General features: G+C 38.6%; 1 protein-coding gene across 4 annotated transcripts in view; it reads right to left on the minus strand.

Moving 5' to 3' along the window:
- The window catches only part of TRIO (trio Rho guanine nucleotide exchange factor), a 254789-nt gene that overhangs the window by 57822 nt on the left and 180787 nt on the right, over positions 1-16180 (minus strand). For all 4 annotated transcript variants that reach the window (XM_074874187.1, XM_074874178.1, XM_074874207.1 and 1 more), the window contains one exon: positions 12459-12702. In XM_074874187.1, the coding sequence (XP_074730288.1) occupies positions 12459-12702 (244 nt within the window). The remainder of the gene's footprint in view (positions 1-12458; positions 12703-16180) is intronic.

The following is a 16180-nucleotide window of genomic DNA, read 5'->3' on the forward strand; positions in this document are numbered from 1 at the left end:
CTGCAATGAATTGTGCGAACATCCGTAATTTGAGATTTCCAAGAATTCCTTTCAAAATACTGGGGTGTTTCAATTAAAAAAAACTCACCAAACCAACAACCACCTCTAACAAAACATGCAAGTTATCTAATTACCTGGCAAACCTAGGGAAAGTATTTTATGGTTACAAGTAAAGAGGTATTTTCAGCTGGGTGATTAATAACCTTCTCTTCTACATCTCGGGTAAAGCATTTGTCAAGAGCAACTGATATCAAGACACTGAAGTACTCAGACTTTAATCAAAAATATTGGGAGATGAACCATTTATCCAACCATTCAGTCACCAAGGCCAGGATCTGAACAAGTCCCTCCTGTCTCCAGCTTTGCAGAACATGCCCTAGCTGTTGCTCATGCCTGCAGCAAGGAAGAATATCAAAAAGCACATGACATTGTAAACTCTCTCCCATTGTAATAATTCGGCTATTATTTTCTTGAGTTTTAAATTTTGTTCAGTGCTGTAGCCAAGGAATTGGAGGCTATACCACTCCCAAGAATGAAGAGGCCTTTCAAAGAAATGATGAGATGTTCAGTGTCCCTGGTCTTCTGTTTATCTGGAAAAGCTTTGGGAAAATTCTGACTCCTCAACACAGTCACCACTGCAGCATTCCAAATCAGCTTGAAGGATCCCAGCCACTGTCAGCAAAACCACAACAAACCAGCTTCAGATAATTCAAACAAAATCTTTTGGATGAGTGTAAGGAATGTTGTTCCACATACATTCACTACTTAGCGACGGGTGGGAGGGGAGAAGAAATATGCCATGCCTTCCCTCTACATTGGAGAAAACACAAAGTGTTCCAAGCGAGAAATACTTGCTGTCCTAATGAGACATACTGAAGAAACACTCGTTTTTGACATTAATTTTACTATCCAAGTTCTCCTTCATCATCTTTTTCTTCTTCATTTGAATTTTCTGATGTAGTCTCCTGAACCATATTTACCACACCCTTTTCCCTTCCCACTCCAAAGAAAAAAGGAATTATCCTGTTGGTGTGAAAAAAATCCGGTCAAAACAAGGTTTAATTTTCCAAATTTCTTGTAACTGCACGTACAGGAATTGGGATTATTTTCAACATAAATCTCTTAGCTAATTATCTCAATGAGAAATGCATGAAGTCAAAGACAAAAAAGGTAAGAATATATTCATCAGAAGTGTTCAGAATACTGAATTACATTCTTGACTTAAAATCCATTTCTTTTAGTTCACTTAAAAGGAAAATGAACAGTTCTAGTAACCAAACTAGGTCATTAAAAATAAAAGAAATGCTTTTAAAATTGGGCTGAAGATCCATACATATGCATCTGGAGTAATTGCTTCTGCAAGCTCTGCAGGCCACCTTCTGATACTGACAGAAACACTTTTCTTATTCCCCTCCTGCTAAGTTCCAGTTATAGTTATGCATTTTGGTTAGTTACAAAGGGTTACACATCAAGACCTCTTCTGTTTATGTCTCTTCCCATTACTGCCATTACCAGAAGTCATGTTCACGTAACAGACCAGGTTAAGTCCCACAGCACTGCTAGGTATGGCAGATGGAGACCAGCCATGACCCAACACCCTGCTGCTTCTAGAAGCAGGAAAGGCACATGGGCACTGAAAGCACCTGTCCGGATTTCAAACATTAACATTTAACACAAAAAAACCCTTCCTTTATTATATTAAAAGATACTTTAGCAAAACGAAGAATCCTCCACAATTCCTCCGCAATACATCTAACAGGAGCACAAAATCAGAAATAGGCATTTTCTCTCTCTCTCTCTAAGCCTGGATTTCACATGCTGTATTTTTGTAAATTATAAACAAAGATTTGTTACTAAATAGATTTAAGTATATTTGGAGGCTAGCTTTGCCATAGGGAGAAGAAAAAGAAGGGAGCAAATAATCCACAGGACAGGGGTTTATTATTCTACATTGCCTGACAGATGTTAAAACACAGAAACACTAGAAAACATGTACTTCCAAACAATTCCACAATTATGAGTCTTTCTGCACTGTAATTAACATTTTTTATATCTACTATGAATTTTAGATGTAGAATAATATAGTCCTGAAAAAGATAAGACACTTCTCTTTGGGTTACACAGCACATGGTTTACATCCATTTAAAAGAAAGTTAGCTCTGAATCAAAAAATGATCACAGTCACACTGTTCACAAAACTGAAAAAGGGTATACTGTCTATAAATTACATAGTCACCAGTCACTAGAACTGTGAATACGCAGTTACGAAATAGCTGCTCTAATTCCATGTTTTAAATGTTTCAGAAAGCTACTACACTCAGTTAAGACAACGATGGTCTTTTAGGACAGCAATTAAAACTCAGGTGCAGGAAATTTTTTTAATCGCCACAAAATTTTTTGCAATTTTATTTTCCCTGGTAATTCCTCCTGAACAAAGCATGCCATCATGGTGGATTGGTAATAATGTTAACTTCCTGAAGCACGCAAAAAACCCTAAACAGACTCTATATACTAATATGCATGCCTCTTGCTGACAAAAATATGAGGTTAGTGTTCTTAAGAACTTAAACTTTTTCAAAAGGTAATACTGTCTTTCAAAAGCTCACAATCTGACAACACAGTGCTATCTCCTTCTGCAATTTAGAATGGCATTTTGCTTTACAAAAATTATAAAATGCTTCTGCATGAAAGATGAGACTGTCAAAATAGATAAAATACTTTTCAAATAAAAATCATTACAGAAATGTAAATGCTTGTCATCACCTCAACAACTTCAGTAACAGAGTAAGACTTTTGTTATTCCACAAAAAAGCAAAGGAAGATAGTAAAATACAACTACTATTTACTTCAGTTCTGAGTACTGTAATCTCAGCATAGTCTTATGAAGATGATATAAGTAAGCACTGGATCCCATTGCCTGGGCTTTCACTTTACCAAGCAACCAGGACACTCAGAGGACACAGCACGTACCTCCAGGGTACAATCTGTTGTAAGCACCTTTTCTTTAGATGTTACTCTGGGCCTGTAACCAGAGCTCTGAGTCAGTGGTTTCCAAACTGATTCTGGTATGACTGCATTTAGTCCTGCCAAATCTTTAGGATGAAAGGATAAACTCACCTAAGCCTGTTCTACTAAATCAACCAGCATTTAGAGTGCGTGTATTTTGTTACCCCTGAGACAATGAGAGCAGGCAGCACAAAACACACTAGGACGGATCAACAAGCAAGTCAGGCCATGATAAATAAACTCTTTAAAACAGATTAGCTACTGACATAAAAATTTTAAGATATGCGAGTAACATGGTTTTCACCAACCAAGCTTTTCTGTTTAATAGCGGCTAAAGCATACCTCAATCCAGTCAACCAGTCTTCAGTCTTTTGGGGGTTTTTGTGGGTTTTTTTGTTCTGTTGTTTTGTTTTCTAAAAACCCTTTCACTTAATATTCTTTTTTGCTAGTGAGCCCTGCTTGCTTTCTTATTATCTTTCAGAATCTTTTTTATCACTACAAATTCCCTACATTTAACATTTCTAAGAATCCTCTCCTAATATTTATAAGGGGAAAGCAACAGCTTGAACTTAGACCTTGACAAACCCATTTACTTCCATGTCCCTTAAGCTTTTCTGTAGAAAGCAACAGATGACCATTCAGCTTTACTAGTCCCTCTTTCCAGGTGGCTTCCCTGGCAGCTTTTCCTTCAGCATATATGCAGGTTTCTACATGCAACTAGATTTCCCTAGACTCTGTGTTCAAGGAATCTCCGTATCACTGATACTTTAAAGCTTTTATTAGCAAAGGAACATATGCCTAATATGGCTATGATTACACCCAGGACGGTGAAACAAGAATAACTAGCACTTTTCATGAGCAGAAATACTTTTTTACAATTCCTTTCCATTTCTCACATGGAATTAATGTATTTTTGGGCAAGATCTTAAGCATTTTGGATATCCCCACAGACACTAAGGGGAGTCCAAGACTCCAGAAAACACTTAGAACATAACAAGTCCATGCTGGCAATTCTAACTTTTAGCATAGGATCACAGGGTAACTCAAGCTGAAAGTGGCCTCAAAAATCCACACAGTCCAACCTTCTGCTCTAAAGGATGGGTCAGTTATGAGATCAGACCAGATTACGTGGGGCTTTGTCCAGTCTGCTCTTGAAAACCTGACGTACTTTTAACCACTTGTTGTAACAGGGACTATTTCTGCTGCAGCATAAATGATTAACATACAGTAGTTCGGGCACAGCTGGCTTATGACCACAGGGGGAATGACTACAGGATTCTGGTTATCAAGGACCACTTGATAACAAGCTTACCTTTACAATTGTGCCTGCATGTCAGTTATGTAAATGCCTTCTATTGCTATAGGGGTTAACCATTATACGTCCTTCCTAGAAAATGCATACTGCAAATTTCTGAAAAGCCTTATGAGTTCTCTTCCCAGGATCATGAAATGTTTTTATGGTGCTATTTGCTTATCACTCTTTTACTCAGTTTGCTCTAAGAATTGCATCACTTATTTGCATAACTTCCATGTTAGAGAATGATGAATTTAAGTTCAATAGTTGTCCCAGATAGAGAAAAATATCTTGCTATTTGTACTCAACTCAAAGCTAGGAGAAAACACAAATTGGAACTACACCTGTATCAGTGAACATGCACTCAAAATAGTAGCAAAACATTGCATAATGAAGCAGTGATTTTAAACCAATGCCAACAATTTAAGAGAATTCAAGGGCATCTGTAAAAAAGCTTCTGATAGAGTTGCGTTAAACGTGATGCAACATTTCTGGTTTAGCACGCACAACAGAGACTAATATTTTACTTTGATTGCAGGAATAGTGAAATGGAGTCAATGGGACATGGACTTTCAGCAGCTTTTTCACAAAACCAGAATTGGAGGAAGTCAGTTGAACGCTAAATCCTGCTACTTCCATCTGCAGGCAGTGATGATGACTGATGATGTGATGCAATGTGACGATGTCCTGAAACGTGCACAAGAACATCAGCTCTAGCCTGCTCCTCAACAATTTTCTCCACTAAACACAAGACACATAAATGCTCCTCCCAACACCAAGTTTAAGAATATAAGCCACAGCAGCAGAAGTGCCAGAAAAATAGAGTCAGAAAAAGAACAGAAGACCTCATGGACACAGTCAATATTATACTGCTCTGTGACAAGGAAAACACATCAGATGGTCCTTGGAAATGAACAGCCACACCAGCTACAGAAAAATACACACAGAATCAAAGAATCATCTAGGTTGGAAAAGACCTTGAAGATCATCTAGTCCAACCATTAATCTAACACTGACCGTTCTCAACTACACCACATCCCTAAGTGCTATGTCAACCTGAAATATACACCAATATACACCAATAGCTCCTTGTTATGTCATGAATAAGTTACCACACATCTATGTCAACTCCATGTCTCTAGGAGCACTCTCTTGTCCAAGTAAGTGTCCCTAGCTCCACTCTCCCTGTCCCTCACCACCTTGTCAAGCTACTTATTGAAATGGAAGAGAGATTCTTTGGGTTGCTCTCAGGTGCTCTTTGGAGCACCAGCTCTGAAGATTTACTTAATCCAAAGCAAAATATGGGTAACAAAGACACTCTCAAGAAGTAATTCTCAACACTGAAGCAACTTTTTCAACAGTTTGTTGCACCTGAAGAGGGACAGTTAATGAAAATAAACACCATTCCAGGATGATTTTCTTCAATTGCAACATACGAACAAAATTTGCAGGATATGATTTTAGTTTGTTCTGCCTTGGTTAGAAAAAGAAACTGCTGTTGGAGAAAGGCTAATTGCAAGCAAAATAACAACTCTCTTGGGAAATCTAAAGCCATCAGAATCACTGGTTTATATCCATCTTTACCTCCCAAAGATCAGCTGTGCAAATACATCTGTTCTGAAGCAGATACTTTTTACACACTGATTTCCTTTCCAACTACGATATATAAGAAAATATATTTGGCAGCTGTCTGGGACCAAAAGTACATTCAAGCCAGTATTATAAAATTTCTTCTTTTTCTCAGCTGTTTTACTGAGCTCCCAAGCAGGGCAAAAAGCTTTCATTACCTATGTACAAAATTTCCAGAGACAAATTAACCACATACTTATGCCCACAAATAGAGTCAGCATGAGAAATACAGATATATCTGACAGGTCTTCCTGAGGTTGGGTCATGATAAAAGAATAATGCAGGAGTTAAAGCCAGGTTTTTGCAGAAGTCAATCCTATGATGTTTCAGAGCATGTATAAACTTGATTTTAGAGAGAACTCTTCTAGAAATTCAAATTGTGAGTTTCACTGAATCTCCCTATCTAGTTTAGGACTGCTCAATGCTGAGGAAGCAATTCATACAGACTCTACTGTTTATTTAAGGCTGAATTAGAATTTGGCTATTAACTCTGACCATCTGATATAGTTTGGCTATAAAGCTCAATGCAAAGATTATGATCTAATGGACCACAGTCAATTGCTGACATTTTATTAAGCTTACTTGTGCTCAAACCATGTTTTTAACTGCAAACAACTAAAACCTCAAGGTGGGAGAGTCAGGATAGAGAATTCTTGTTTTACTTTATACTGCAGCTATTTTATTTACCTGGACTAAAGCATGAGAACATGTTTGAAAAACCACACACACATACAAAACCTAAATTCAAACTATCTTTGCTGCTATTAGACTAGTAATGCTTTTTGGCAAGGTATTTGTGATTACATGGAAATTTATGATTTATTAGGCTTTCAAAACAACTAATAATTGTGAAGCTGAACTTCAGCTCTGCACCTCTGTTCAAGCTCAAGTCTGCCTGAAAATTAAGTTGAACTGACACTACAGCACGGCTTTTAAAATTTTGTGTTTATTTAGATGAGCAGACTGTGAAATCCAGCTGACTGCTCAGCTTTGACTCCCATGAGCTCCTCACGGCTTTCTATAAACTGCTTATCTGGATGGGCAGCCTGTTATTTGGAAATTTTATGAGGAGGTAATTGATTCATCAAGAACCAGAATTGTTAGATTAACATTTAGTGTCTTGTACAACTACAACATATTCCTCGATACCACTTTCTGCATGTGATTGTGTCCGGCTGTGTAGCAGAAGCACACACATTTCTATATGGTGCCCTGGTAACTACAGTCCTCACCTTGCCACGTGGCTCTAAGGCAACAAGACAAAGCAAGTACCTACTTACTGCTCGGAGTTACTTTCCCTGCTGGCCTGGGCTGTAACTCATTTCCTGCAGCTGCAAACGCTGTCAGACAGTCTCACAGGCAAGCGCTTTGGCTCTGAGCCACGGGTGGGGATCCTTTTTCCTTATGCATAGCCCATGCTTTGCTTGCTTGCAGTCTCAGAACAGCAAATCCTCCCCTTCTACAGCCTCCGTCTGCTTCTAAGCAAACAACTGCTGCCCAAGTCATCCTTCTTTTCTTCTACTACAAACATGGAGTCCTTCAATTATTCAAACAGGATTCCCATTTTAATTGATCAAATTCTGCTGCTGCTATCCAGAGCTTCCTCTTCCTACATAACAGTATTTGGACTCAACATGGAAACACTCCATTTCTTAAGCATAACTTTCAAAGTTCTCGATCATACATGAGACTTTTAATCTTTACTTTCTCCTCTTCCCCTTCCATCTAAAATCAATACTCTGAATAGGTGGTCTCCAGTTGTGTGGCAGCAAGCTTACTTAATGTAACAAATTCAAGACTGTTTCATCCCATTCAGTGGCCTCAATTATAAAATGTCTCTCTTTTCTGGGGAAATATCTCTAGATCACCTGTGCAATTTTTCTTAATTCCTGAATAGGAGATCCCCATACCAATTCAAGAAGATCTCTGACACCTGCAACCCCTGTCCTATACCACTCCTTCCCATCTTGAAGGTGTAGAGAAGGACTTACTACACAGCTCTTTAAACAAATTTGACCACCTTTGTCTTGAAAAGCATCAAGTGTTCGATCCTCCTTATTATGGTAGATTCTTTGAGAGATACTACAGTTTAAAAAAAAAAAAAAAAAAAAAAAAGACTGCTGAAATAACATTTTTCTCTTTATGGCACCAGTCAGGGCTGTATCCAGAGAGTAAAATCAAAAGCCAGTGTTCAGTATTGCAGTGGTGTGTGGTATGTCACCATGTTAGTAAGACATCATCTACCTTTCAGATCTGAACAAACCTGTAACAGATACCTGGATTATAAGAATGTATAAAACAGGCAGACACTGTACATCCAGGTAAACAAAATATCTCTGTGGCCAGGTTTTGAACCAAACATATAGTTACATAAATTGGTAGTTAGACATGGTCCCAAAAAACCCCATAACTTAAAAAAGACATGTAAATGTAAGTCTTATGAGCAAAGGCTTGTTGAAGCCTTTGTAGCTCTCCAAACAGTAGGACCTACCGGAAGGGTATGGAGGACTATCACAAATTCTTCAGACTTCAGATGTACTTATAAAAAAGTTGGAAAAGACACTGAACTTGTGATCTAAACAGGCAAGATATTCACAAATCCTGTCCCCTGCCATTTACCCAAAGCTCTGTGGTTGTAAATGCCCTACAAACGAAGGAAGGAGAACTGCACATATAGAAAGGATGTACCACAGAACAAAAAGAAATCCTTGTTAAAAAAGAGAGAAGCACCAAATAAAACAGGAACATTCTTTCTCCCCCACACCCAATAACATGTGAGGAATCACAGCAAAAAAAATTGTTGCCTTATGTATTGCTTGTGAAAAACATGTTCTTCCAAAGCTCGTAATTTATATTTTGTAGAGTGCACCAACTGTTATTCAACCTCTTCACTACCCACTTGTTTGTCTTTTTTCCCCATTATAAATGGGATTTAGATTTTTAAAAATGTACTCATCTGTAAACTGCATGTCAAATTGATTAAATGACCCAAATAACTTACAAAAATAGATTTGATATCCAGCAGAGCAAGCAAGAGGTCTGGAACCTGCAATCAACCCTCCCCCTAAATGACTATCCACCTAGTGAAAGTCTTTATTCCATGTAATGCTTTCCCCATATTCTTAACAAAATGTTTGTTAACTACTATAAAATTTTTGAGATTGAAGATACTGTAAAAATGCCTTTTTTTTTTTTTTTCTTTTAACCCATTGATAGTGATTAGATATTTAAAGTAATACACATTCTTAGAGGACAAGTAACTTGTAGGTAAGTAATGAGTCATTTTCAGGGCTGTCTTCTAACACGAGACTAAAACATTACATTTCATGGTTGACATACGTGGACAGACAAGGAACAACCAAGACCAGCTGTCAAAACTAGGCTTCCCTGAACATACTTGCTACTTTAATAATCTTTCACGTTACCCTACTTTGGATAATAATTTCAGATTATTTAAGGCATTAAATATCACCCAACGTTTCCGTACTCAGTGATGAAATGTGATTTTACACAACATAAGAACCAGCTGTAAATTAGAAGAGGTTTGCCATTTCAAAACTTTGAAGCTCACTTCACCTCCGAAATACTGTGGCTTTCCAACTTGTTTAGTTGGCAAATGGTATTGATAAACACTGTTGAAAAGATCAAAATTTTAGGTTCCATAGATACTGAAAGGAGTGCAAAACTCTCCGAGTCGACAAACCATTTGTATAGGCTAAGCACTCAACATCCAAGCAGCCACCCCCACCACTTCTGATGGTGATCACTTCCCTTTTTCCTTTGGAATTACGTAAAACCTCTTTCTCCCTGAGCCTCTCACAACAGGTTGCGATGCCAGACATGCACAAATTCCAGACTCATGTCTACTGCATGTGGCTTAGCCTATGAACTGTACAGAATTACTTGACCGGATGCTCACACTGCGAGCCTGACATATGACATGTATTTTCAGAACTAAAAACTCCAGAGGGCAATATCCTTCTTTGTTAAATCATTCAAAAATGCTGAAAGCTTTACTAAATTATGGTCAAAAAAAGATAAAAGGAAAAAAACCCCTGTATTAAAGAGACAGAAGTTGCAGAATCAAACACTAGAAATCTAGGAAATACAACATTTAAAAGTTGTCCACCCAAGTAAGGACTGCCTTAAATTATGTGTCATTCACTTGTTCTTCATTAGGGGGGTTGTGTGTTTGTTTTGTTTTGTTGGAATGCATACCTCAATCAATGCTCACAATAAACAGTTCTGAGAAGATCATCTAATTGTTTTTCCATTCTTCTGATTAGCATACTCCCCAATGTCTTATTTTAAGATCTGTAATCAAATGCAGCACTTAAGAATGAATAATTGCTGTGTGGGATTGTCTGAGGTACTTTTCTCTATAGGGGGGAAATAAAATCAAAGCACTCCACTAATTTTGCTTAATTTTTGCAATCTCTCTGTGAAACGAACACTTATCAACCTCTTTCAAGCAATACAAAGTTGAGATAGAGACTGAACTCAAACGTATCCAGTGGTTTCAAGTACCCAGTCTAAAGTTGTTTGGTTTTTTTGCCTTTTTTTTCCCCTCCCCAGATTACTTAATATTATATAATAAATTCGCAAGTTCAAGACAGTTCACACTGACTTCAGTCACAGTCACATGCACAGGAAACTTTACAAATCAAACATCCAGCTCCTAAACCTGACACTCAGTAATGTCGGAATAAACAATTCGCAGCTGCTTCTTATCAGCTGGGGTTTAGATGGCATGCCTTAACATCCCACAGGAAGCCTGTGGCAGAGGCAGGGACAAAAGTCACTTCTGAGGCTGCACTCAACCTTGCAAATTATGCTTATTCTAGCAATGGCCTTCTCCTCTTCTTCAGTTTTTCAGATCCATATTCAGATAATTCATTAACACTCTTCATTTCAAAGCAACATGTTGAACAAACTAAAGTAACTTTACAATGCTCTGCCCCATTTTCCTCAAACAAACACTAGAGGAAAAAAAGCAACGCAGGTTACATCCATTAGTTTGATTAACAAAAGTAACCTCTCAAAGACAAAACCAGCTCTGTCTCTCCCTCAGGAGTCTGACAGGCTCAATGTTCTTCATATAACATGTATTGTCCAGTACAGTCTGCCTCTCCTAATAAAATTCTCTGCATTCAAAGGTGAAGTCCCCTAGCTCCAAAGGAAACTGGATTTATCAATTCTGTGAGTGTTGTTAAAAAAAAAAAAAAAATCCTGTTGACATTTCCATGATTTTACCCCCTAGTTAAAGAAGAAATGTTTCAACGATACCTAATGACATCTTTCAATTTTTTTCTTCAAAACTACTGCAAACTTTCTCTATCCACATTGTTTGTTATAGGACACAAGAGGACAAAAAAATATTCCAACTATACAGCTCAATCCTTCAAACCCACCCTCCCCATCACCCACCATTCGGGAAGTTCCTGCTGTGCATGCTCCTAATGTAAGAAACACAAACTCTTCCATCTTTTAGACAAGCATATTTATAAAGTGTCTGAAAAAAAATGGGAAAAATTGTAATGTGATAGCTGCGATGGACTGAATAATTGAAAAAAATTTGTGGTTATATTTATGAAAAACTGTCCAAAACCAGAGTTTTGGGTTTTGGAAAACAAGTTTTCCCCAACACCACTTTCCTGGTAATCTTCTTACTTGCAATAACAAACTTTTTGAAATGCATCTTCTCCACCAGCATGTGATGAAACACCTTCTAATGAACTGTTTTTCTGGTGGCTTTTTTAAATTCACATTTCTTTCTGTTCACAGGCTAAAAAAACTCAAGTAGTTTCAAATGAAGCAAGCAAACAAGCATTTTCTCTAATAATGAACTACTCTGTGTCCCTGGGGAGTTTACAGAGCCAAAGGACTACACAGCACACCAAAACCTTAAAAACTTTCAAAGAATTATCAGATTTTTCTTGCACCCTTTAGGGGCACATTCTTTCATGCATCTGAAAAAATAAAGTAAGATTTCAGAGCTGCTCTGGGAAAAAGGATGAGTGTGCTACTGCTACTCTGGAAAACTCAGTTAAGTAAAATATAGAAGTCCAAATAGCCAATTCCTGTGTCAAGGCATATGGACGCGTGTATTTACCTTTTCCATCACTGAGCCTGATGCTGTCATGACTTCTTACTGCAGGGTTTCTCGAGAACCATTGATAATGCATGCTGGAGATTTTCTTCCCTCCCCCCTTTGAGCACATGACAGGTATAGATTTTCTTATCATCGCAACTTGATCTAACATGATACATAACTCTGTTCACCAAGTCATAATTTGCTTAAAACTCTTCCCTTTCCTCAGCCACATTTTCACTTAACACTGAGAATTGCCGACTGCTTCTTTTGGAATGGACAGGGTGGCTGCAGGTCGCTAAAAGCACTGTGTTTTATCTAATTAAAAACTAGAAACCAAACCAGTACAAGAACACCAAAGTTCCCATTTGCACAGCACACTCCATTACCTAAAACTCACACTGCTGATGACTAGACTTTGTTTCCATCATTTCTTACCTTTATGGTTAAAAATCCCCTCCATCTCCATACTACTGCGGGAGTGAGCGATGCAGAGGGACCCGCAGGGGACCAGGCCTTCTGCAGCTGGGGACCGATCTGTGGTTCGAACCAGACACCAGTCGGGCTTGTCATGGGGCCTCTCCAGGACCTCCACTGTCTGCCCACGGCGGATTGTCAGCTCATTACTGTTGCAGGCGGTGAAGTCGTGGATTACCACCGTCAGCTCGCACCCACCAGACAACTGTGAGGGGAAAAACAAGAGGAGAAGCCAGATGAATGCTCGTTATCAAACCATCCGTCACGCACCGTTACCTATTTAGGATTCCTGGCAGGATTCGTATTTTGGATGAGATAGCAAGCTTCTGGGACTTTCCACATCAAGAAGAGATCATTTCAAAATCAGGCAGTTCTGGCGTTTTAGAACAGATTTCTAACTCTGCTTGTCTCTGCCTATGTTCAAAGCACACCGGCTGTGACAAGGCTGGGCGGAGGATTTAAGCGGTTTTTCTTGCTAGACTGCTCCTTACCCTGAAAGCTGAAGTAGCAGTCGTTTCAGAATATATTTTATGGGTGATAATTTGCAACAAAAAGCCAGATATTACTAAATACAGTCACTCATGAGCTTTGTTATCTTGCAAATTCAAGGCAGAAAGAGGAACCTTTTTTGAATGAGCTTACTGCCTTATTCCCACCCCACTCACAGTTTACATACGCAGGTCACAAAATCATCCAGGAAACACCATATATAATTATAAAAATCAGCATGAAGTTCTTCACATAAGATTCCCAAATACTTAACTATTTGATAGAAAATCCACATGGGCTTACAACTTCCACATTTTTGCTGATTCCCCAAATAAAAACCCACAAACTTGAATTAAAAGCATGCAAGTTCAGGGTTTTCCTCCCCCTCTTCGAAACACTTCATTAGAATTACTTTGCCTAAGCTTAAGTTTCCTCTCTTTGATTGTTTCATCTGCTTTGATGTGAAATGAAAATCATTATCAGAACTTTGCAAAAGTCCCGAGATTGCTCAGTGCCAGAGAACCCATCCAACTAAAGCAAACATCCTGGGAATTCCTTCTCCTTCTATACGACAATGGCGTTCCAGGCTACTTTTCGTGTGTGAGCATTTCTATAGCTCAGGCTGCTTCGGTGCAACATTCTGGCACATAACTTCTGTGAATTCAGTCATTTTGGACCAAGCCAGTAAACTCCTTCAACTCAGCAAGGTAATCCTGCAATGCTCTACGCTGACAAAGGAGGACACATACCCTGCAAGAGTTCCAACTGCAGCAAATACAGAAGCATGTGCTACACCGACATACTGCATGGTTCCTGCCACATTATTTTTGACTATTACGTTTAGGCTCTTACATGGCTGCCAGCTACATCCCATGAGCTTTAAGAAAAGGAGATAAGAGACTGAATTGTTACTTCTTTATTAGTTTTCATTACAAGCCTGGAACTGAAGCACTAGATAAAAACTTTTCTAGGATAACACTATTTGTTATCAAGCAAGAATTTTAGAGCAACTGACAAAACCAGCAAAAGCCCAGTAAGACTCAAAGGCTAATTCCAACCTTCTTTTCCTCAAGCCTGCAACAAATGACAGGACACAACTCCTAGCAGATGGTCTTCAGTAACTCCAGAGCTTTCCCATGGTATCTGCCAGCTAATCTCACTGGCTACCCTTGCTTGTGTGTGCATACAAATAAGTTTTCTTGGGGGAATGCAGAGGCCAAGAAGGGCAGAAAAACCTCATACGTCTAGTGTTTAAGGAAGATAAATCAGGTTGCACCCATTTAGATTCAGGCTAAAAATTAATCATATTGCTTCTACTACATCTCTCCGGACAGCCCCAATACACAAATTACAGGGGAGGGTACATCTTTGAAATATGCTACCTCCTCCCTCATTAAAAAGTTTCCTGTTCCTTTACACTCTTCCTCCATATTATATTACATAGTTTTTAAGTCCATGCAAAACTATGCCAAAGGGGAAAAAGTAAAGAGCTTTCCCTTGTTTTCTGGTATTGATTTGTGTTATAGCCTTCTTAGACAAACTCAGAAACAATTGAAACCATCTGTATGCCTGATGGGGACTAACAAAAAAGCTAATGAAGTATGACTTCACAGGGTGTCCAATGCAGACCAATTTTTCTCAGGAGAGTCTGTATCCCAATCAGTGCAAGCCCAAGACAGTAATAAGCTGACACTTTCCAGAAACTGCATTTAGTCTTTGTATTTTCTCCTAAATACCTACAGGAGCATAGCTTTGGTGCTCTGCTTGCTTTCTTGACTCTTCACTTGCTACAAATAGAGATTAAAATATACTTTGTGACCAGTGCAATGGCCACATGTTTTTGGCTTTAATATAGATGTTCTTTCTTCTCCTTCCCCTAATTTAAAAAAAAAAAAAATCTCAGATTTTATTTTCACTAAGTATTTTGTGTAGTATTAAGCTAAAGGAAAAAGCAAACAAAGTCTGTCAGTGGCTATATTAGAAACTATTAAAGCACAGAAAAATCCTACTCCTTCAGACTGTGTGACAATGAGATATCCTAGCTGGTTAGTATTTCACTGAAATTTGATATTCAATCACACTTCGGTACAGTGTGTAAGACACTTCCTGCATGCAATTGTTAGTTCCACACCATCCTCAATCACACACTAACGCTGTTAGATGCAACTTAGTGCAGGAGTTCTCCACTACTGCCTAACACACCCAGAACTATGATGTTCTCTGCCCAACACACATCTACATCATTACAAAGAACTGACCAAGAGAACATTTACCAACTTTCCCCTCCTTTGGGATAACAACCCTCCTTTGGGATAACAACCCTCCTTTGGGATAACAACCCTCCTTTCCTCCCGTAACAGTAATGGTTAGGAAACGCTGCTTTCCTCTTTGTTTCATTGCTTATTTTCTGTCCATAACACATTCTCTGAAAGCAGTTTCATCTTTCGCAGAGATTAAATGCAGTTGGACAGCAAGGAGTGTCTCTGATTAAGCGCATTGCTCAACAACTGTTGTTGGACAGCTTTGGCAAAGGCTCTCTAGGCTAGCTGGAAGGAAGAGCAAGAGGCACAGCAGAGCCGGGAGACTGAGTTGCACTGAAGAGAAAAGAGTTATAAACCATCTAAATCCAAATTTAGGCTGAACAAGGGCTTTATATACTTTATCCATCCTTCTCAAGAAACCCTTTATGTAAACTGAATTAATCAAGCATGATAAAAATAAATACAGCTATGGCTGAAACATGGAAACTGGAGAGGCAGAGACAAGATGAGAAACAAAAGCCAGACAGAAATAGAATCACAGATTAAAAAAGGCGCAAGGTTTAATTAAACAGCTTATTGTGGGACATAGTGTCTTGCTGTTGCTGAAATTAATGTTAACCCTCTATGTTCATCTCTCTGGGACCTTTTAATCACTGTCGCTTGTAGAGAGAAAAAAAATAAAGCCGTAACACATGCTCGCTGGCCGAATACATTCCTACCATAGGTTTTCTGCAGTCAGAGACACCACACCAAGAATTCATCTGCCACCAGTATCTGGGAGGATCACCCCTGACAAGAGTTTTGCTACATACAACAGCCTTTACATCAGGCCATATAACCTTCTCTCAGGACTGCAAATTAAATTTATTGTCCCACAGTAATTTTACATTAAGGAGAAGGGAAAGGAAAGAGAGCAGCTAATAAGATTTTTCA

The sequence above is a fragment of the Strix uralensis genome, chromosome 1 (genome assembly GCF_047716275.1).
Source record: "Strix uralensis isolate ZFMK-TIS-50842 chromosome 1, bStrUra1, whole genome shotgun sequence".
NCBI classification, from domain to species: domain Eukaryota; kingdom Metazoa; phylum Chordata; class Aves; order Strigiformes; family Strigidae; genus Strix; species Strix uralensis.